Here is a 23,080-nt window from a genome sequence, read left to right as displayed (position 1 = left end):
GTAGTGATACCTCCATCACCTCTGGGTCAGGTAGGGAGAGGAGCCTGCAGCTGGTCCATTTGTTGCAAACAGTCCCCGCTGCATATATTTTGCAGTCTCCTCTAAAACCTGATGGAATTTGACATGATCTCACTGCAGGGCTTGCACGTGACATCTGGCATGGTCTTTTAGCAAGATGCAGGTGCCAACAGGCCAAGAAATCTCAGAGCCATTCTCATGGAGACCCAGGACAGAGGCTGAACCATCAGGATCATAGCCTGAATGTGCTGAATGCGGAGGAAAGACCCCATAGTACACCATATCCAGGATGGCGCCAATGAAGGAAGCCTCTGTGAAAGAGTCAGGTGTTATTTCAGCAGATTGATTGAAAATCCCAGTGATGTCAGGAGGTTCGCATTCATTTGGATGTGGCGAGCCTGCCTTCAACAGCCAGGAAAGACTGGTAAAGCTAATCTCCAAAGAAGTGCAATGAACACCGCCAGCACTTTGACCAAAGGAGGGCAACTGGTGAAACCGAAAAAGGATGGCAACAATGTGCTAATGGCACACCTTGTATCACAGGTAGCGCCTGTGAGCCTGCAGGATAGAGATGCGACAATAGCCACCATGCGTGTCGAACACAACCATACAGTCCCATCGATCTAGGGCAAACAGAACCTGGGCCAGCATGACCATCTTGAATTTGTCCTTGTGTAGGAAAGCATTGAGAGCGCAAAGATCCAAAATAGGATGAAGGCCTTCGTCGGCATAAGGAAGTAGTGGGAATAACATCCAGTGTCCCGCTCCAAGGTTGGTACCCTCTCTATGGCTTCTTTGGCCACAAGAGTGTGCACATCTGGGCACAAAATAGACAGATGGTCCTCGGAAAGTTGCTCTGAAGTAGGTGGCAGGTGCAATGGGTTGGAAATGTGAAAGCCCCCCCCCCCCCAATCTCCCCGCATTGGGTGAGATACTCTGCCACCCCTGAAGGAAGTGACTCACCCAACCTCCAAATGGATGGCTGTGTGCTGCTAAGGGAGCACTAAGAGGTTTTGTAGTTGCTGCTGGAGGGGCAGGAGATTAAGACTTACGCTGTCCCTGATGGTCTGGTCCTTGTCTGTTTGACCCTTAGCCCCAATCTACCAAGGGATGGGAGGCCAGTTGAGCAGGCAAAGGGGGCTGGCGGCTACCAATACACCAAGCCCCTGGCACAGCCCCAAAGAGACAAACTGCTGGAGGGATTGCAGGAGTAGCGCGGAAAAGCCCAAAGAGTATGCCATGGCTCAGCTTTCTTTATTGAAACACGCCAGGGCTGGGTTAGCCTTTGGGCCAAACTGGCAAACCTGCTGAAGGGTATGCTTATTAGTGATGCCTTGGCATCTGCAGAGAAGCATGTGGATCTCATCCATGTATGGCACTGGAACACCACGCTTGTCCCACTAGCCCTTCCTAAACAATCAGCTGTGTATACAACTAAGCGGATGGTGAATTTAGCCATATCCTGAAGGATTTGGGCCAAGGAAGCCCTTAAGTCAGGGGTCTCCAAACTTTTCTATAATTCGAGCTAGCTACTTATGTTCAATGAAAATCATCCTGAGCTAATAATACTGTTAGACCTGTAATTGTGACCACATAAAAAAAGATTACATTAGTGGCCACCAAATGCAAGATTACCAGTGGTGATCACCTCAGTTCATCATGGTTGCCAGCTGTAATGTAAAATAAAAAGGCTTTAGTAATATAGAATGCCTCTATGTGTGTAGTACTTAACAGCCACAGCTGCAATGCACCTGGCTCCAAGGTAATATTAGTAATAAGTCTCCTCAACACCACATAATTTATCACGGACATATCAGTTTTACATGTATTTTTAAAATTCAACCATTTTTCTCCCAGTTTATAAGGTCTGAATATAGTCACGCTTTCGTCTTGATTACACACTTTTCAATTTTTATATGAATATAATACTTCAACTAAGCAAAAGCTTCTAAAGTAGTAGACTGGGCTACACACAGGAGAGCTTCATCAGGTGGTTGGAAAGCTACCAGTAGCTCACGAGCTACTGGCTGGAGAAGCCTGCCTTAAGTCTTCTGAAACTGCCAGTAAGTCCTCAGGAATCATGTCCCAGAGTGCATGGGTGTAACATCCTAGGAGGCAATTGGTGTTAACTGACCTCAAGACAAGGCTGGCCAATGACTACAGTTTCTTGCCAAATGTTTACAAATGGTTGGACTTTGTGAAGAGTAGTAGTTACAAAGGTGTTAGGGATCACTAAGCTCGTGATTGCCTGCACTACCAAACACTCAGGAGTTGGATGCTGGGTTATAAAAATCAGGGTCACATGGAGCTGACCTATGGAAGCGTGCAACCTGGTAATTGAACAGATGGCTAGAACATGGCTTTTGCCCATGTGCATAGGAGCACATCAGTGAGGGCTTCTTTGGTGGGTAGAAGAGGTTCAGACGGTGCCTAAACAGGCTAAAGGACCTCAATAAGAAAATAGGTTTTTAATTTCTTAATTCAGTGGTGGAGGTCAGAGACTTCAGTAGCTTGCCTAATGAATGCTGCAAAGGAGGCCTCTTTTTCAGTTGGGTGGTTCAGGAGGGAAACCAATATCGGGTGATGTATACCATAGATTGGCCTCTTGCAGGTGTATGTACCAACTATCCTCATAATAGGGTGGGGGCAAACTCTACCTCATCACCCCTATTGTATTCTTCATATGGCTGAGAATGATCCGAGACCAAGCCAAACAGTTAGTGCAATGTCGGTGCGTGTCCACGTGGTAATGGTATAGCATCTGAGTCATAGGGATTGAGTACTGACTGCATCACATTGGGATCTGGGGGCAGCTTTGTTCGAGAAGAATTTGGCCTAGAGTAGGATACAAAAAGGGATTGTGGATCCTTCTCCGGCTCAGGTGGTGTTGGTGACGGCGTCAATGTCCAAGGGTCTTGTGCAGATTTTGGAACCGGACCCAAAGTCAGTACAGGAGCTAGTACAGAACTTGAAGTGGATTTAAGAAATGAAGAAAAAGGATCGTAGGTCCAAATCCGCGTCAGAAGCCTCAGAAAGGAAGAAACTGAAGTCAGCACTCATTGGTGGTGCTAGTATGCAGCTCCACTCATCACTTCTGGACAGGAACAAAATTATTGCAGAGTGAACACCACCACCTAAAGGCAAACAGTAGTAGTGGCGGCCTGCACTATTCGCAGGAAGTGGGGCGGTCGGGGCACAAATGCACACAAACACACATGCAAGCACACACGTCCATTGACAACACTCACTCCCGTATATTCATGCACACACACCAAGCATTAAAAATAAAACCATACTTACCTGCACAGCTCAGCGTCGGATATCCCATGAGGGTTGGGACTGCTGCCTTCTTTCAACAAGGGAAAGAATCAGTCCAAAGCCTCCGACGTTCCAGGACGGTTGGGACTGCTGCCTTCCCTCATTGGCTGATCTAAGGTCAGCCAATGAGTAACAGCAGTACCTCACTTATCACCGTGTAGGATGGGGTCAGTGAGCCTGCTGAACCCATCCCACTCAGTGATGAGGTGTCAGTGCTTGACACTCAGCCGTGGGCACTTCAGGGCTTAGAAGTGAAGTGCCCAAGTCCAAGGCAATCAATGACGCTCCCCCTTCATCACGAATGGGAGGGCCTTAAGGTGCTTTGCCAGGCTGAAGATCTCAAGTCCACCGGTGCTGTGACTTCCTCAGCCCAGCAAAGTTTAGCTCAGGCAGCCAGGAGCCTTTAGCACATGTCTAACTCCTGGCTGCCTGACCTGAAACCAAAGTGTCGGTCAGGCGAACCTTTGCTCAGCCTGACAGACATTCTTTATAGTGGCCAAAAGGTGAGGGGCGTGGCCTCTCAGCTCATTAGGATGGGCCGCGGCTGAACAGCAGTACTGCTTTTCGAGTTTCTAGATCCAGACTGGCATCTTGGGGATATTCGCAAAGTGAGGAATCTGAAGTATCAATGAGAAATAAAGAAGTTCTAACTTACAATGTGAACATTAACGCTAGACAAGTTATCTTACACAGCAGATAACAAATTGTCTTTGAAAAGAATTTCATAAAAGGTGAACACAATTGCCATAGCAAATGCACCAGAACAATTGGACTCAATAAAAATAGTCAGGATATTCACATAAGTGCCAGTGCATTCTTTAAAATTGCATTTACCTCCTCGGAAACATCTGGCGGGGAAGGGCAATGTATGCATCATCTGAGAAAAAGGACCCATATTGACCTGGTGCATCTGAAAAAAAGTTTCACAGGTTTGTCACAGCTGGATAAAGGATTCAGTAGTCACATTAAAACTCACACCCTGTAAATAGTGAACTGTTTGCATTCTACTGTAGCGTCCAAAAAGATAATCTGGGAAGAATTCATACGTGGCCATAAGAATAGGAAAGGAAAAATAAACAAAAGAGCAGGAATAACAACCTACTGAGAAAGGAAATTAACACTACATTACACCCAAAGGTTACAGGCATAGTTTTAGGAGACTAAAAAGTAGAAATCTTTCATGGGACATGCAATCAATTATTTAAGGTGTTAGTGAAAGAAAATCAAAGGCATTAATAGACGAAGAACAAGGGAACAAATCTAGACATCAAGAAGGATAAAACAATGATTAGATCATACACTTCAAAGTATATTTTCTAGGAACTTAAAAAAACTACACATTTTGGAGAAAAAATAAAAAACTACAATACAGAAAATGTGAGGAAAGAGACAATGACAGTCAAAATTGAAAGAATTATAATTGAGACAAAGCAACACCTTTTGAAAATATGTAGAAAAGGAATATCTTTGAACATAAGAAAGGAAAATTAGGAAGACAAACAGTATAAAGGCTACATATAAAGTAGAAGGAACATTAGAAAGAAAAACTAAGCAGATGAAATTAAGCAAATAAGGATGAGTGAAAGAACAGAAGAAAGGGGGAGGAGAGATGTAGAAGGCAAAAAAGAAAGGTTGAAAATAAAAAGGGTCAGAATATGCAGAAAAAAACACTAGAGAGCTGGGAAAACTATGGAAGATGCCACAGGAGAAAATACAGAATTAACATAAATTAAGTAAAGGAGAAAATCATTCGAAGGAAAAGACGAAAACAAATGTTCACTGATTGTAAATCACTGCAAGATGTATTTGCCTGTACATTCTGGAAAAGAGAAAGGATGTAAAGAAAGAAGGTGTGAAATAGGGAACGAAAAATACACTTGTGACAAAGTCCTTATATGATAAGAAATAATCTGATAATACCTACACTATTTTAAAGCAGAAGCAAGCAAAAAGTCAGAGCTCATGGTGAGCAAGGTAGAGGACTTTTAGGGTTATTATAAAAGAAAAATGCAACAGGAGCTGAAGACAGTATGCAACGGAGCAGAAATAAATTGGCTCCTTTTGTTTCACAATGCCGGACTAACCAACTTCTAAGTAGGCACTATTTGCTATATCGTGTTGTTTGGAGGTAATGCGTGATATATTTTATCTGTCCATTCCCGCCCCATCACAACTCACAAGATGCAGCCCAGTCAAAGTATTTCTAGAAAGTATACAGTCCCTATCTGATATAATCAGTTTATTTCGTTTCTATTCTTTGCATGAATCATCTTTCAAATTTACTGCCTATTTTTCCCCATCAGGTGCTCAGAAGCACATTAATAGTAACTGCTTAGTGGTCCTTGCAGAGTTGCAGGATCGCACAAGCAAGAAATAAGACAATTTTCATAGAATATGTTAGTCCCCAATTCTATTGTGACACAGTTTCTTTGGGAAGATACTTTGCCAACTGTAAAAAATCAAATCAAATGGGAAATCAGAATATGTGTGGTGTGAGGTTTTAAAGTCATGTGATGAGCTTGACATGGTCTACTTTTGTTGCAAGTTCTTCTTTGCACTCCTTGGTTACCGCTAAATAATTGGCAAAGGTGGGTGTGTATGGACTACACTGATGGAAACACAATCTGTGTGTAGAGTTCTCCTAGCAGCAATGACTTAATTAAGTTTATAATGCGCATCTGTGACACCCCTACAGCACAAACTAAAACAACTAGGTCTGATTTTCTCAGTATAGCAAATAATCCTCTTCATGCATATATATCGATCTGTCAAACATCTTTCAAAAGAATCTGTAGCAACTTTTAAATTCTCTAACTTTGAAAGATTCACTTCTCTCTTCCGGTTTATCTGCCAGTCATTGGCACATGGATTCCAAATGCCACCATGCCATGAATATAACCCATCTGTGAAACTTTGAGCTAGACCTGGATTTTTAGCCAACAGCATTTTGTATATTAGGAGTTCTATGTATGATTGAATAGGAAAAAGTGTAACTGAAAATGTTACATTACAGAGTGATGTTGCTTAAAAACCCAGCAATGGTAGAAGGTGTCTCAGGAGACAGTGTCTGCTCATGCTCTGCTAATCTGATCTCTTTGACCCAAAACTACTACTTTTTTGGCTAGAATTGATACCATCATCCCTGTTCTATTCTAGTTCTCATTGTTTTAGTTCCTTAACCATTCTATCATTGCATCGCTTTTTAACCATCCAGCAGCCCATCAAATATGCTCATTTCTTTTTTCATCAAGCTTCTATATTTCCCCATTCGGGCAACTCATTTCGGCTGCTGATTAATACCTCAGCAAGCAATTTTGGGTTGCCACTGGTAACCTTTGGGAGCTAATGTGTCAATGAAAGAATCATTAAGGCAAGGGTTTGGTTAATGTAAATATATAAAAAAGAAAACATTGGAATACTGTACCATTCCCCCCACTACCCTCTTCGTGCCAATCTGCATCCTGGTTCGCCGCCGCCGTTCCTGTACAGATGCAAACAGCTTGGTTAATCACAGCAAGGTCCAGAGATCCACTGGTAACCAAATATGTTATACGTCCAGCATTGTTTTACATCCTTACATTTATTTTAGCTCGCCTCAGTTTTGGTTCTTTGGAACAGTTTCATCTGTTAAATATCTTCAGAGTGCTTTGCTGCACTCAAGAACAGGATGCAGAATTTACCTTGCATAGGCTTTATTTTAGGTCAATATTTCCTCCCCTTATAAAAATGATTGGCCTCTATCAAGGTAAATGCAGTGTGTCAAAACGTGGTTGCTTATTAGCAAGCAGGAGAGATCTATTGTCCTATGCTCAAAGGTAAGAGGTGTGATAAACTACTTCTTGGTGAGAGACACAGTGTCCTAAGCATGGGTGCAAGAGATATGGGCTCAGTTGAGACTAGCCCAGTATTAAATGGCTGGCAGCTAAGGATGTAGTGCCCCACTATCACTGGTTAGAAGTGTGATACTAATCTATGAATGGATCGAGATTCAAGTGAAGATGATGCAGTAGTCGTAGATTTCTGAAGACAAATAACTCTTTACTTATCCAAGCATTCAGTTGCTCACACCCAAAGGCTGGATGAGTTGCCCCAATCAAACGGGCTCACTTGTATCATTCTTAAACCTACAAAATTAGTGCCAGCTTTTGTCCACTAGTGCTTGCAAACCAGGGCAGCTGACACAATGCATAACGCAGTTATTGAGCAACAGGAGATGGTCTTCCCAAATCAAACAATACAATTTGACATCTAGTCCATTTCTGATGACTTGTCAATGAATAAACAAATCACATTCTGCATGATTTCACATGCACATGCACTGGGCGGTTACCAGGTTCAAACGTCACGTGATGTCATTCAGTGGGATCAGATCAAAAGGCATCTGTTGGTATTTCACCTAACAGGACAGACATCACTGCTTGCAGTTTTGCACATCAAAGTATATAAACTGGATTCTACTGCAGCTTTTCGTGCATAAAGAAAATCTAACAAGCTAGAGACTTCATAGGTCTTTTGCTTACAATTAACATATTGGGAGACCGGGATAAAAATGACCAACATTTTAAGATTTCCTTTTTTTTAAATTGACAATGTTAGTTTTTCCAATCCAATAACATCTGAAAATTAGGCATTTTGGACTGAGGTGCCACTTAAGGATTTCAAGTATACCAGTCCCAAAAGAAGCCTGTCAAAGCCTGAGTATTTCTAGGAGAGGCCTAAATATGTTAAGTAATGCAGAGAAGCTTAATGAAACCATAAACAGATAATCCCTGAGAAAAAGCATTTATGCATATGGCTAATTGTTTTGGTTTTCCAAGCCTATTTTTATTATCTTAAGGTGTTTCAATATGAAAGCATATTCATGACCAACAATTACCATTTTAGCTCCTTCAAATGCTATTAGTAAATGAAGTTCCTTCACAGACTTCATCATAGTAGTAGGGCTCTGAGGACTGAGGAAGTACACTGCTCTATTTTCTTCTCCAGTTTAATTTGCCTTCTTAGCTCTCTCTCCCAGCATAATTTTAACTAGTCTCAATTCCCACCCCACCCCCCGATGCCTCTACCATATATTTCTCAAATGTACTTGTTTATCACTGAAAACTTACCCCGCTTTGAGTTGAATCCACCTCTCTCAGTTTTAACTGATTTTAATGTATTTGAGCCGCTGTTAATACAGGTCATGAAATGGAATGAAAAACTCCTGTCAGGAGTAGGAGATCTCGTCCACCAATGGATTTTTATATGTTACACAGATTTTAAACCTTTGGGGTGTAGCCTGAGAATGCGCGTAAATATTATTATATAAACTAAAACAAACAGTGGATACATGAGTGTATCAACGTGATTCTGGTAGGGTATGCCTAGAAAATCAATGTTAAATCTAATTAGGACAAGTCACTTGTTACCCCAAAATTAAATCCATTAAAGTTCCCTGTAAACAGTTATACGGCTACTGGTTACGCAGAACACCAAAGGACCCCAAGTTACACAATGTTATTTTGAGCATAAAAAAATGTCACACTTTAACTATCTGATACTAACAACTGATAACAAGTATCCAGAACCTCTTCAGGGCAGCAAAGAGAACATCAAACCCACAACTTTACCCACCACAGGAATGAGGCATAGATGTCAGGTATGTGGCGGGGGAGTTCCTTTTAGAAACATTGATACATTGACTGGGAGACAATCCTACCTTGTTCACAATGTGTCCCTGTGAAGCCAGGAGGGCAAATGCAATGGTGGTCTTTGCATGTTCCACCATTATAGCAACGGCTGCCAGGTAGGCACTGGTGCACCTTTGTTTCACAGCGATCACCTGCAGTGAAAAACAACACAATCAGAGCTCTCTGGAAGATGCAGGGTTTAAAGCAACCTAAGTATGACACATGACTAGTAAAACATCCGTATGGAACCAAATTTACAATGGAGAGAGCTGAATATTAGTAATTTGTTGCAGATCACTTTAGCGCACACAGCAAACGCATCAACCAAAGCAACAATATCAGGCCCCAAAAACCAAATGAGTATTCCTTTGGGGGGTGGGTGTGTCTGACGTCAGTTCATGTTTCCTCAGAACTTTGGCTATTTGGAGGAAACTACCCGACTGCACTCAAAAAGGTACTAGTGCGGGTGATCAAAATAGATTTTACTAGCTTCCACTTCCAAATGTCCCAGAAGAAGAGGGACACTAGAAGCACATTTGGCTGTTTGCAAGGGGGTGAGGGAGTAGAGGAGGTTTGGGGTGGATGTTTGGGTTGATGTGTGGCATTGGGGTTGGGGATTTTTTTCCGCTCCCTCAACCTAGCACAAAAATCATGGCATCTTAGATTCCTGGGTATAGTCACTTAACAAAAATGTTTGTCAGGAACTCGCTCCATTCTGCAGACCACAGTGATTAGCTGGGTGACAAGGTAGAAGTGGTGGAGCCCTGTTTTTCTGTTTTCCCTCTTATTTCCTTTCCTTTTCCCTGCCTCTACAACTGGCCTTCATATTTCAGCATATGTGGTCAGTAGTAGGAGAGGGGGGAGTTGTGGGATGGAGAATAAAGACTGCTCTTGAGACGTGTGCATAAGGTTGGTGCCAGGTGAACTTTACCCCATGGCTGTCTGGTAGCTGAAGCAGGTCAGCTAACCCTCAGCGTAACTTGAAGAAAACTGGAACAATAGCACTGACAGCAAGACGGAAGCACAAGTTGCTGCGATGGCTGCAAACTACCTGTGGTATTACAGCATTGGAAGCATCAATCTAGCATCAATAGAGACTTTTGCTGGTTCCAACACTGGGAGCCTCAGTCTACATGCACTAAGCAGTCCTAGTCTCTTTTATAGAGCAGGCCTGAAAGCCCTGGTGACTGTAGTGTTAGTGGGTTTTGACAGTACGCAGTTTATATACACAATGGTGATTTACATACAGGGTACAATATGGCTAATGAATGGTCACTGAGTTACAAAACAAGGCAATATACAGTATGGCACAGCAGTGATCCTTTAGTTGCCAGGACTATGTGGATCCAGGCATGTCAATGATGCTTTTACATAGCTTGGTTAGGCAATGTAGATTCAGCTTACCCTATGAACTGTGAAGCTGGTGTGACCATTTGTGCCAGGGGCGTTTTTGGTTTAATTATTTTAGAGTTTTATAAAGCACAAACGCATCCCAAGGGCATCAGTGCACTGTACATAAAACAACCATCATCAGTTACAGAACAAATATGGTCCAAGGAGTACTTGTCATTTTCCAGAGACTCATTTTAGAGGCTCAAGACTCCTATGTTTCAGAAGGAGCGTGTCGGGTGGTCCCTCAGGCCATCCTTGTTCTCGGTCGTTACAGGAGGAATCTGTTAAATAGCAGCATTTTAACCTCTTTTCTGAAAAATATGACTGAAGGGTTCGTTTGAATCTCACAAGGCAGACAGTTCCATATTCTCGAGGCGGAACTGAAGAATGTAAGGGAGTAGGTCTTTATCTTTCTGAATCTCAGGGGTTCAAGTCATAGGGACTTGGCACTCCTTAGGGAGCGGCTACCTCCCAAGAATGTAAGCTTTTGCTTAAGTTACAATAGTGCATAGATCTGCAGGGCATTGCGCTTGAGTCACGCAATTTTCAGCTGGATCCTGGCTTCAAGAGTTAGCCAGTGGAGAGTCTTGAGAGATGGTGTAATGTGACCAAAGCATTGTGTTCCTGTTACCAATCTTGATGTGGCGTTGAGGGTTGCCTTGAGTGGAGCGGTTTGTGATTTTACTAAACCCATCAGGGTAGCACTCTCGTAGTCCATTCTGGATACGAATCGTGACTGTACTGCAAGTTTGGGGGCAGGATGAACGGCTTCACCATCTTGAGTTGGTGGGCCGCACAATGAGTGGATGCGCTTATTTGCGCTGGCTTGTTAAATTATTTGTCCAAGGTTAGATTTCATTGATTTGATGACAATGGTTTCCAATTGAGGGCAGCATCTAGGTGGTTGATCAGTTCTGCTATGAGGGTGGGCAAATGATGAGGAATTCCACTTTCTGTGAGTTCAAATTGAGTTGATTTCATGCTAGCAAGATTTGAGTTTTGTTACGGTTTCACAGAGTTGGTGATATCCAAGGAGTAAATTCTTACATACAGCTGGGTGTCAACATACATGTGGTAGGCGAGGTTCACATTATTGTGTATCTCCGTCAGTGGTTGACGAGTGTGGGAGAGATAGTGGACCCTTGAAGAACTCCGCACTGGATTTCGCAGAAAAGATGCGAATCATTTTAGAACAATACAAAATAGTCCCATTCTGCCTCAGGTAGGGCTAGGAGTGTGTCATGATTGACCATGTTGAATGCTGAACAAAGGTTGAGGATTACGAGTAAGCAAGAATCGTTATGGTCCAAGACTTTGAGAGCATCACTGATTATGTGCAGGGTAGCGGTTTCTCTGCTTTGTATTGGTCTGAATCCAGATTGGACCTAGTCAAGTAGGTTGAACTGTTCATTGGGTGGACAGAGTTGATTATTTATGCAATTTTACAATTGTTTTGTGAGGTAGGGGATGTTTGAGACCGGACAAAAAATGTTTACGTCCCTCAGATTGGTGCCTTTTTTTCAGGATCGGAGTTGTTTGTCCAATCTTCAAGCAGTCTGGGATTCCACCTTGAGTTAGTAAGATGTTACCAATCTGCGTCCCGAGGGGGGAAATAGTTGTCTGAGACCCTTAATGATTGTAGAGGGGATGGGGTTCATTGAAGTGCATAGTTGGTTTCATTGATGCTATGATATTATTGTTCTCATTTCATTGAAGGTTTTGACATCACTCCTAATAACCTAATTTGTGGACTTCTTGGGGAAGTTGAATTTGTCAACCTTCTCAACAATTGACATTTCCCCCTGGGATGATTGCCTTTTTAGATTCAGCTCTTGTTTTGTGTCTATGTAAATTATAAATGACTCTTCGATTTTTATTTTCTCTTTGAAAAAAGAGATGAATGCATCACAGGACTCTGTTGAAGTGTTCCTGTTGAACAAGTTACTTACCTTCGGTAACGATATATCTGTAAGAAACAGTAGTTAGTATTAGATTCCTTACCTTAGAATATCCCCAGGCGTCAGTCTGGATCTGGAAACTTTTGCGTAGCAGTACCCCTGCGCGTCGGTAGGCGTCGTCTGCAGGCGTCCCCTGCGGCTCCGCGTCCGTCGTCGGCGTCGTGCGCCGTGATGACGTCGCTGGAGTATATAGACGCCGCCTCCGCGCGCTGACGTCAGTTCTTTGTACATAGCTTTTCCGCGCCAGAACACGCAGAGCCATGTGAGAACCAACACTGGTGCCATTTGAAACTAGGGCCCTGAAAGGGATGTCCTTAACCCTAGGTATCAGTTCGCAGAACGGGGAGGATGGGCGGGGCGGTAAGGAATCTAATACTAACTACTGTTTCTTACAGATATATCGTTACCGAAGGTAAGTAACTTGTTCATCTGAAAGAAACAGGTTAGTATTAGATTCCTTACCTTAGAATAGATACCCCAGCAATACCAACCCCGGTGGTGGGTCTGCGAACCAATACAACCTACACCAGAAAGTCCTGGAGAACCGAACGGCCAAAGAAGCCATCCCTCCGGACTTGACTGTCCAGGCAGTAGTGCCTCGCAAAGGTGTGCAGCGAGGCCCACGTAGCCGCCTGGCAAATGTCCTGCAAAGGGACTCCCCGGCCCAGGGCAGTAGTAGCCGCCGTGGCCCGAGTGGAATGGGCCCTCAGCCCAACAGGAGGCTCCTTCCGAGCCAAAGAGTAGCACGCTTTGATGCACAGAACGACCCACCGAGAGATGGTCCGTTTATGTACCGCCCGTCCCTTCTTCGCACCCACGTAGCCAACAAACAGTTGGTCATCCACCCGGAACTGGCGTGTGCGATCCATATAAAATGAAAGCGCACGTTTTGGGTCCAGACGATGGAGCCGCTCTTCATCCTTTGAAGGATGCGGAGGCGGGAAGAAGGAGGGTAAGGTGATGGACTGCCCGATGTGAAAAGCAGATACTACTTTGGGCAGGAAAGAAGGTCTAGTTCTCAGAACCACCTTGTCTGGATGAATGGACATGAAAGGAGGTTTGACAGAAAGAGCCTGGAGCTCACTCACTCTCCTGGCAGAGGTGATGGCAACCAGGAAGGCCGTCTTTAAAGTCAGGAGACGGAGAGGACAGGAATGAAGTGGCTCAAAGGGAGCGCACATCAATAATGTCAGAACCAGGTTCAAGTCCCACTGAGGCATCACGAACGGAACAGGTGGATACATGTGCGTGATGCCCTTCAAGAATCTCGTTACAATAGGGGACTTGAACAAAGAAGGTTGATCAGGCAGCCTTAGAAAGGCCGAAAGGGCAGAAAGGTAGCCCTTGATAGTGCCCAGAGCAGAGCCCTGCTGGGCAAGAGAGAGAAGAAAGAGGAGAACCTCGGAAAGAGGGGCAGAGAGAGGGTCCACAGCCTTTGCTGTGCACCATGCCACAAATCTGTTCCACCGGCAGGCGTATACCGACTTTGTGGAGGGACGCTTGGCTGCCAGAATCACATCACAAACCTCAGGAGGCAAGTCAAATGGCCTCAACTGTCGCCGCTCAATCTCCACGCATGGAGGTGGAGACTGGACAGGTTCGGGTGGAGGACCGTCCCCTGCTGCTGCGACAGAAGGTCCTCCCGAAGGGGCAGGCGGATCGAGGGACCGACTGACATGCTGAGTAGCTCGGGATACCAGTACCTTCGAGCCCAGTCCGGAGCCACAAGGATAACTTGGGCCCGGTCGCGCCTGATCTTCTTCAGCACTCTGGGCAGAAGTGGTATAGGCGGAAAGGCGTACAACAGACCGCAGCTCCACTCGCGCCGAAAGGCGTTGCCGAGCGAGTGCCGTCTTGGAAACTCCAACGCGCAGAACTGATGACATTGCGCGTTCTCTTCTGTGGCGAATAGATCTAACCAAGGCTCTCCCCATTGCAGAAAGAGGCCTTTCGCCACGTCCGAGTTCAGACGCCATTCGTGATCCACCGAGCACCGACGGCTGAGTTCGTCCGCCCTGGCGTTCAGAGAACCTGCCAGGTGTTGAACCGTCAGAGTCACGCCCTGACGTTCAAGCCATTGCCAGAGACGCAGAGCCTCCTGGCAAAGGGTCCACGACCCCACTCCGCCCTGCTTGTTGCAGTACCACATGGCGGTGGTGTTGTCCGTGAACACCTGCACTACACTCCCGTTGACAAAGGGGAGGAATGCCTTCAGTGCTAGGCGAATCGCCCGCAGCTCCAACATGTTGATGTGGAGCCGGGATTCCGCCGGAGACCAGATACCTCTGATCTCCGCCTCTCCCAAGTGGCCTCCCCAGCCCTGGAGGGACGCGTCCGTCACAACCACGTGCTCCGGTTGGGGAAGGGAGAGGCATCTGTCTCTGACCCAATCGCGGTCCGTAAGCCACCACTGCAACTGGCTCGCAGTGCCCTCCGAGATCAGGACATGGTCGGATAGGTTGCCTTGATGCTGGGCCCACTGAAACTTCAGGTCCCACTGCAGAGCCCGCATCCGCCACCGGGCGCGATGCACCAGAAGGATGCAGGAAGCCATCAGCCCCAGCAGCCGCAGCGTCAACCTGACCGAAACCCGGGATAACGGCTGAAAGATGGGAATCAAAGCCTGGATATCCCGGATCCGCCGTTCCGGAGGATAAACCCGAAACTGCGCCGAATCGAGAACCGCTCCGATGAAAAGGAGCTGTTGAGAGGGACACAGGTGTGATTTCGGCACATTGATGGAAAACCCCAGCTCGTGCAGGAGGTCTGCCGTCATCTGAAGGTGGTGGACGACTGTCTGGGGCGAGCCCGCCTTCAACAACCAGTCGTCGAGGTAGGGGAAGACTGAAACCCCTAACCGGCGCAGATGAGCTGCGACCACCGCCATCACTTTCGTGAACACCCGTGGGGCGCTGGTAAGGCCGAATGGGAGCACGATAAACTGAAAGTGCTCGTGGCCTACCGTGAACCGCAGGTAACGCCGGTGGGCCGGCAGGACGGGGATGTGAAAATACGCATCCTGCAAGTCCAACGCCACCATCCAGTCTTGTGGGTCTAGAGCAGCCAAGACCTGAGCCAAAGTCAACATCTTGAACTTCTCCTTCCGGAGGAAGCCGTTGACGTTCCGTAGATCCAAGATAGGACGGAGGCCCCCCTTGTCCTTCTTGGGTACCAGAAAGTAGTGGGAATAGCAACCACGCCCTACTTCTGGCCCAGGAACGCGCTCGATGGCCCCCTTGGCCAAGAGGGCCGTAACTTCCTCCTGCAGAAGTGTCAAGTGGTCCCCCGACACACGGTGGTTCTGCGGTGGCATGGCTGGAGGAGAGGTCTCGAAGGGGAGGGAGTAGCCCCTTCGGACGAGCTGCAGCACCCACCTGTCCGATGTGATAGAGCGCCAGCGGGAGTGGTGATGGCGAACCCTGCCACCCACTGGCGTCACATGGGCCTGAAAGCACGGACTAGGAGGATTTGGAGGCTGATGCTGCGGGGGGAGGTGTGGTCTGACCTCGCCGTTGTCCCCGACCGCCTCCACGGCGGAATCCACGGCCGCCACCGCGTTGAGAAGTGTTCTGCGGTGCGTGGCTGGCAGCACGTGTGGGACCGCCCCTTCCGTGGCCACGAAAGGAGCGAAACGAACCCGTTTGCTGGCGCTGGGTCGAGAGACCCAAGGACTTGGCCGTGACCCTGGAGTCCTTGAAGCGCTCCAGCGCGTGGTCCGCCTTGTCGCCAAACAGGCGACTACCATCGAACGGCATGTCCATCAAAGTATTTTGGACATCTGCCGAAAAGTTGGCGGATCTCAGCCAGGCGTGGCGACAAATCGCCACCGTCGTGGACATCGCTCTGCCCAGCGAGTCGGTCGTATCAAGACCACACCTGATGGAGTATCTTGCTGCATCTCGGCCTTCAATCATAGCCTTGCCGAGCTTTGCCCGTACCTCCTGCGGGCATTCTGGCAGCAACTCCGCGACCGTATCCCACAGAGAGTGGGTGTAGCGGCCCAAGAGGCATGCGGTATTGCAAGACCGCAGTCCCAGACTCAGGGACGAGAAGACCTGCTTTCCATATTGGTCGTACCTCTTGGATTCCCGGTCGGGCGGGGCCGACGGGAATGCGGTCTGGGAGGTCGAGGCCTGGATCACCAGACTCTCAGGGGTGGGATGGGTGGACAGGAACTTGGGGTCGTCCGGACACGGACGGTGGCGTCTGGCCACGTTCCTATCAACAGGCGAACCTGAAGCGGGCCTGGACCACGTGCCCAAAAGAACGTCTGTCAAGGCATCGTTGAACGGCAGCAGAGGCTCCTGTGGGCATGACTGCGGTTTGAAGACCTCAGTGAGGATGTTAGGCCTCACGACCGCGACGGGGAGCTCAAGGTGTGAGGCCTTGGCAGCCCTCATCAACACCACTGAATAAGCAGCCCCAGCCTCCGAAGCCACAGTAGGAGGCGAGACAAAACCAGGGTTAGGAGAGTCGTCCAGACCACTGGCGTCACCCAAATTACCAGTCCACATTGTACTGACACTCACGTGACAGAGGGTCCTCAGACCCCTCCCAAACCTCTCCGTATTCTACATCTTCCCCATATTCGGAGTCAACAATGTAGACCGGCTCCTCGGGGTCCACAGGCCCCATCGGCGTCGGACTCGGCGTCGGGCGACGCCGGTCCGACTCCGCGTCCGGAGTCGGAGAGGTCATGGGGACGGCGCCGCCCGGAGCCGGCCCCGGCGCCGCGCCGTGGCGGCGTCGGAGCACCGGCGCCGCGCGGGGGCGGCATCGGGGGCAACCCCGATGGAACCGGCGCCGGAGAGGCCGGTAGACCAGCCGGCGTCGACCCTGAGGGTCCCTGCGGCGCCGGGGTCGGAGCCGTCGGCAGCGTCGGAGCCGGAGCACCCGACGGCGTCGAGGCAGGAACACCCAAACCGCTAGGACCCCCGGACGGGAGCACAGGGCCCGAAGGCGCCGTAGGCCCCGTCGGAGGAGACAGTGCCCTCATGGCCATAAGGAACTCCTCTATCTCCTCACGCGACGCGCCTTGCCCAGGGACCGCAGGGTATGGAGCAGGCCGCGCCGGCGACTCACGCGGAGCCGCGGGGGTGGGGCCACCCGAACCCCCGGCCGCATCGCGCGCGCGCGCGCGTCGGGGGAAGTCGGGGGTACGATGACGACGCCCCGACTTCTTGTGTCCCCTACCTGAGGAACCAGAGGAATGGTGACGACTTCCGGAGCGCTCGTGATGGCTCCGCGACCGCTCCCTCGACCGCTCCCTCGACCTCCGGCCGGACCGGGACCGCTCTCGACGTGGGTCCGACACCCGCAGTTCGAGTAGCTTGCGGGACCGCTCCCGCCTAGCTTTACTCGTCAGGGCCAGGCAATCGACACAGTCGTCCACGGCGTGGTCGGGGCCCAGACACCGGAGGCAGAGTCGGTGATGATCCGTGACCGACATGGTGCGGTCACAACCGTCACAGTTCTTAAAACCGGGCATCCTACCGGCACCGGAACAATTATTAAAGATTCAAAAACTTTGGTCAAAAGACCGGAGTACTGCACTTCTCGGATCTGCGCTACTGGCGCGGAAAAAAGAAGAACTGACGTCAGCGCGCGGAGGCGGCGTCTATATACTCCAGCGACGTCATCACGGCGCACGACGCCGACGACGGACGCGGAGCCGCAGGGGACGCCTGCAGACGACGCCTACCGACGCACAGGGGTACTGCTACGCAAAAGTTTCCGGATCCAGACTGACGCCTGGGGATATTCTAAGGTAAGGAATCTAATACTAACCTGTTTCTTTCAGATATGGTGGGAATATCTGTTCCTGTTTGTTGCTTGACCGTTTTAAAGAGTTAGCCCTGTATTTTTGGCGTTGTCTAGCTGGACTCTGAAGAAGGATGTTTTGGCATTCCATGTGCTCTTTTTGTATTTGTTTCTACTCTCTAGGAGTCAGTTTAGGTGCGTCGCAGAGGAATTATGTCTCTATGATCGTTCCGCTAGTCTGAGAGCCATCCTTTTGTCGTTTAAATGTTGATTGCACCATGGGTGTGCTATTTTGGGTTCTTGCACGCGGATCGGAATTGGGGGGTGGGGGGGTTGAGTCTCCTTTGGCAAAATGAGTCAAGGTCCTCTCTGCTCAAGTTTCTTGTGTCCCTTGTCCAATATCTGGGTTTCGCCCATGGCCTCTAGACTTCTGAATCTTAGATGGGATGTGGAAAAAGATCTGACAAGTCAACGTTTAGAGCTCCTTCCTTGGATATTAGATCGAGCATAGCACTTGTGGTGTGATTCCCATTCCAATTCGGTGAAGTATGTAGAGTAAATGATTAAGTGCAAGTGTGAAATGGCTAGTAATTAATGACCAGTGTTTCACCAAATAGGCCAGGATGTTTAGCAGCTGCAATAGTGCAACACCTTTTAAATCCTACACTGGAAGGCCAAATGACAAAGGAACCACTGCATGACACTAGAACATCTAAATGTGAATGCCTCTGTGAAATTTGTCTAAGGATAGCAAGATGTCAAAGTTTAGGGCCGAGGCAAGTGAGCAGTGGAGGCATACATCCCTTCACATGAGGGAAGAAATGTTTGTTATACAATCAAACATGCATTTCAAATTGGTGAATAAACTACATTTTCCTCACTGAATCAAGAATACAGTTTTCTCCACCATTAACAGAAGACTCAGGTGACTAGCAAAGGAAGAAAGGGAATTTTATGCCTAGGACTGAAGTGCTCAATGAATTTAAAAGATTCATAAACTTTTACCTCCAGAACAGTTTGTTTTTAGTTGTGCAGTTACAGCATCCAGAGTATAACCTCACAAATGTAAAACATTTGTAAGTGACCACTCTGCATTAGCATCTTGCTCTGCTGCAACAGCCAACTCCCTGTATGTAGAGGGTGAATAGGAGGCAAATCACACAGTGCAAGCTTTAAAAAGTACATCAGCTAGGGAATTATAGTGCAGATGCAGAGGACGAGGTGTACAAGTTGTATGATTCTCCTGCTTTCTGTTCATCTATGTGTCACTTTCTCATTGTACTCACCTTTAAACCCATCTGGGCAAAGACACTGGAACTCATACTCTCCCGCTGGCATGCAGCGACCACCATGCAGGCATGGCATACGGTCACAAGGTGAGCGGTCATAACACTGAGAAATTTCATGGCTGTCCAGGAAACTGTAGGAAATATCCACCTTCTTCCCATTCACAGATACCTACAAATGAAAGAACACTAATTTCATATCAGGGTAGTAAAAAACTATCAAGTTAAGCTAGGTGTTTGTCTCCAAGACAGAAATAGATGTCCCAGAACAAAGACAGATTTTACATTTGCACGCTATTTGGATTGTCACTTCAATATGGTAACAAAAGACTCTGACTGACTAATATATATATATATATATGTATATATATATATATAGATATATATAAATATATATATAACCAGGCGAGGTCGCCCCCACACACCCCTGCTACTGTCTCCATCAGCCCTCTGGTGCCCTGGTGACCTCTGCTGCCTTCGTTATTTGCTGCCTAGTTCTTTACCCGTTTTTAATCGTTTTTTACTCGTTTTTTTCTTGCGCTTTGCCTCTTTCTTCTCTTTTACATCTGCCATCTGGTGCCCTTAGTGCCCTCTGCCTTCACCTGCAAAACCTGCAAGTTCACCTGCCTCCGGACCTGCACCGCACCCACCAAGCCAAACACCAGCAGCAACCACCTGAAGTGCATCCTGCTCAACACCCGCTCCGTCCACAGACACGCCGTGGAACTCTGGAACCTCCTCGACACAACATCACCAGACATCGCCTTCCTCACAGAAACCTGGATGAACACCTCCTCAGCGCCCGACATCGCCATCGCCATCCCGGACGGGTACAAGATCATCCGGAGAGACCGCGTCAACCAGACTGGAGGAGGCATCACCATCGTACACAAGAACACCATCCGCATCACGACCGACTCTAACGACACCTTCGCCGCCGCCGAATATCTCCACTTCCAGATACACACCGACCCAAAGACGACCCTCAGAGGCACCCTCGTCTACAGATCCCCGGGACCACGCACACAATTCAGCGAAGACATCATGGACTTCATCAGCCCGCACGCCCTCCCCTCCGCCGACTACATCCTCCTAGGGGACCTCAACTTCCACCTGGAGAACAACAAGGACCGCAACACCGCCACCCTGCTGGAAAACCTCGCCAACCTCGGACTCAAGCAACTGGTGTACACCCCGACCCACTACGCCGGCCACACGCTTGATCCAGTCTTCTCTTCCAGCAAGCACATCACCTTCAGCCACGCCACCGGACTCCACTGGACCGACCACAGCTGCGTCCACTTCAGCTTCAGAAGAACCACGACCCACCACCATCCGCAACAGGTTCCTCACAGGAGCTGGAGCAAGATCACCGCCGACCAGCTCACCACCTCCCTCAGCCAGAGCCCACCCGCCAGCACAACGGACCCCAACGAAGCAGCCCGCAACTTCACACAGTGGCTGACCGCCTGCGCCGACGACCTCGCACCACTGAAGAAACCTCCCAGCAGACCCAGAAGCAAGGCGGCCTCCTGGTTCACCGACGAACTCAAGGACTCCAAGAAGAACTGCCGCACCCTCGAGAAAACCTGGCTCCTCGACCAGACCACAGACAACATGACCGCCCTCAAACAAGCCACCCGCAAGCACCACCAACTTATCCGCACCACCAAGAAGAAATCACTGAAGGAACGGCTGGACAACAACACCCATGACAGCAAGGAACTCTTCAACATCGTCAAGGAGTTCTCCAACCCCAGCACCGGCAACAACGACATCACTCCTTCACAAGATCTCTGCGACTCTCTCACCTCGTTCTTCCACCGCAAGATCGCCGACATCCACAACAGCTTCGGGGCACCATCCACGCACCCAACCGCCGAACCAACGCACCCCACCGCCACCCTCCGCACCTGGACCACGGTGACCACCGAAGACACAGCCCGCACGATGAACACCATCCACTCCGGATCTCCGACCGACCCCTGCCCCCACCACGTCTTCAACAAGGCCGACTCCACCATCGCACCCCAACTCCGGAACATCATCAACACCTCCTTCAACACCGCCACCTTCCCGGAGAGCTGGAAGCACGCCGAGCTCAGCGCCCTTCTGAAGAAACCAACAGCGGACCCCACCGACCTCAAGAACTTCCGCCCCATCTCGCTCCTCCCTTTTCCTGCGAAAGTCATCGAGAAGATCGTTAACAGACAGCTGGCCGCCTTCCTCGAGACGAACGGATCCCTCGACCCCTCGCAGTCCGGTTTCAGAGCCAACCACAGCACCGAGACCGCCCTGATCGCAGCCACCGACGACATCCGAGCCCTGCTCGACAACGGGGAAACAGCGGCACTCATCCTCCTGGACCTCTCCGCAGCGTTCGACACTGTCTGCCACCGCACCCTAGTTCAATGCCTCAACAACATCGGCATCCAAGAAAAGGCACTGGAGTGGATCATCTCGTTCCTCACCGGAAGAACACAGAGAGTCCGCCTCCCCCCGTTTCGATCCGAGGCCACCGAAGTCATCTGCGGCGTACCACAAGGATCATCACTCAGCCCCACCCTCTTCAACGTCTACATGAGACCTCTTGCAGCCATCGCACGCCAACACAACCTCAACATCATCTCCTACGCCGACGACACCCAGCTGATCCTCTCCCTCACCAGGGACCCCGACACCGCCAGAACCAGCCTACACGAAGGGATGAAAGACGTCGCTGAGTGGATGAAGAACAGCCGCCTGAAACTGAACTCAGACAAGACGGAAGTCCTAATCCTGGGACCATCGCCCTCCGCCTGGGACGACTCCTGGTGGCCTCCCGCCCTGGGCACCGCTCCCAAGCCAACAGACCACGCACGCAACCTGGGCTTCATCCTGGACTCTTCCCTCTCGATGACCAGACAAGTCAACGCCGTCTCCTCATCGTGCTTCAACACCCTACGCATGCTCCGCAAGATCTTCCGATGGATCCCGATCGAAACCAGGAAGACGGTCACCCAGGCACTCGTCACCAGCCGACTGGACTACGGAAACACCCTCTACGCCGGAACCACAGCCAAGCTACAGAGGAGACTCCAACGCATCCAGAACGCCTCCGCCCGACTCATCCTGGACATCCCCCGACGCAGCCACATCTCCGGCCACCTGAGGGACCTGCACTGGCTCCCCGTCAACAAGAGGATCACGTTCAGGCTCCTCACTCACACAAGTCTCTCCACGACCTGGGCCCCAAGTACCTCAACGACCGACTGACCTTCTACACGCCCACCCGCCAGCTACGATCTACTAGCCTCGCCCTCGCCGCCGTTCCACGCATCCGAAGAGCCACCGCCGGAGGCAGATCCTTCTCCTACCTGGCAGCCAAAACATGGAACTCCCTCCCCATCCACCTTCGACTGACCCAGGACCATCTCGCCTTCAGGAGACAACTCAAGACCTGGCTGTTCGAGCAATAGCGGACCCCTTCCCCCAAGCGCCTTGAGACCCTCACAGGTGAGTAGTGCGCTATACAAGTGTTATGATTGATTGATTGATATATATATTTTTTTTTTAACAGCAAATGTACCCAGTGGCTAGAGTATTGAAATGTTATTAAGTTGCTTGTACTTCTGTAAATAACATTGATTCAGTGTTTATAAGGATACACTCACATATACGAGCGAAATCGCATCACTAT

General features: G+C 48.9%; 1 protein-coding gene across 2 annotated transcripts in view; it reads right to left on the bottom strand.

Moving 5' to 3' along the window:
* HSPG2 (heparan sulfate proteoglycan 2) overlaps positions 1-23,080 on the bottom strand; it is a 948,088-nt gene that overhangs the window by 27,945 nt on the left and 897,063 nt on the right. For both annotated transcript variants that reach the window (XM_078642606.1, XM_078642605.1), the window contains 4 exons: positions 19,402-19,573; positions 9,035-9,157; positions 6,761-6,817; positions 4,171-4,246 (listed from right to left, as the gene is read on the bottom strand). In XM_078642606.1, the coding sequence (XP_078498732.1) occupies positions 4,171-4,246; positions 6,761-6,817; positions 9,035-9,157; positions 19,402-19,573 (428 nt within the window). The remainder of the gene's footprint in view (positions 1-4,170; positions 4,247-6,760; positions 6,818-9,034; positions 9,158-19,401; positions 19,574-23,080) is intronic.

This window comes from Lissotriton helveticus, chromosome 5_1 (assembly GCF_964261635.1).
Source record: "Lissotriton helveticus chromosome 5_1, aLisHel1.1, whole genome shotgun sequence".
Lineage (NCBI taxonomy): Eukaryota > Metazoa > Chordata > Amphibia > Caudata > Salamandridae > Lissotriton > Lissotriton helveticus.
This window is presented reverse-complemented; position numbering and strand designations above follow the sequence as displayed.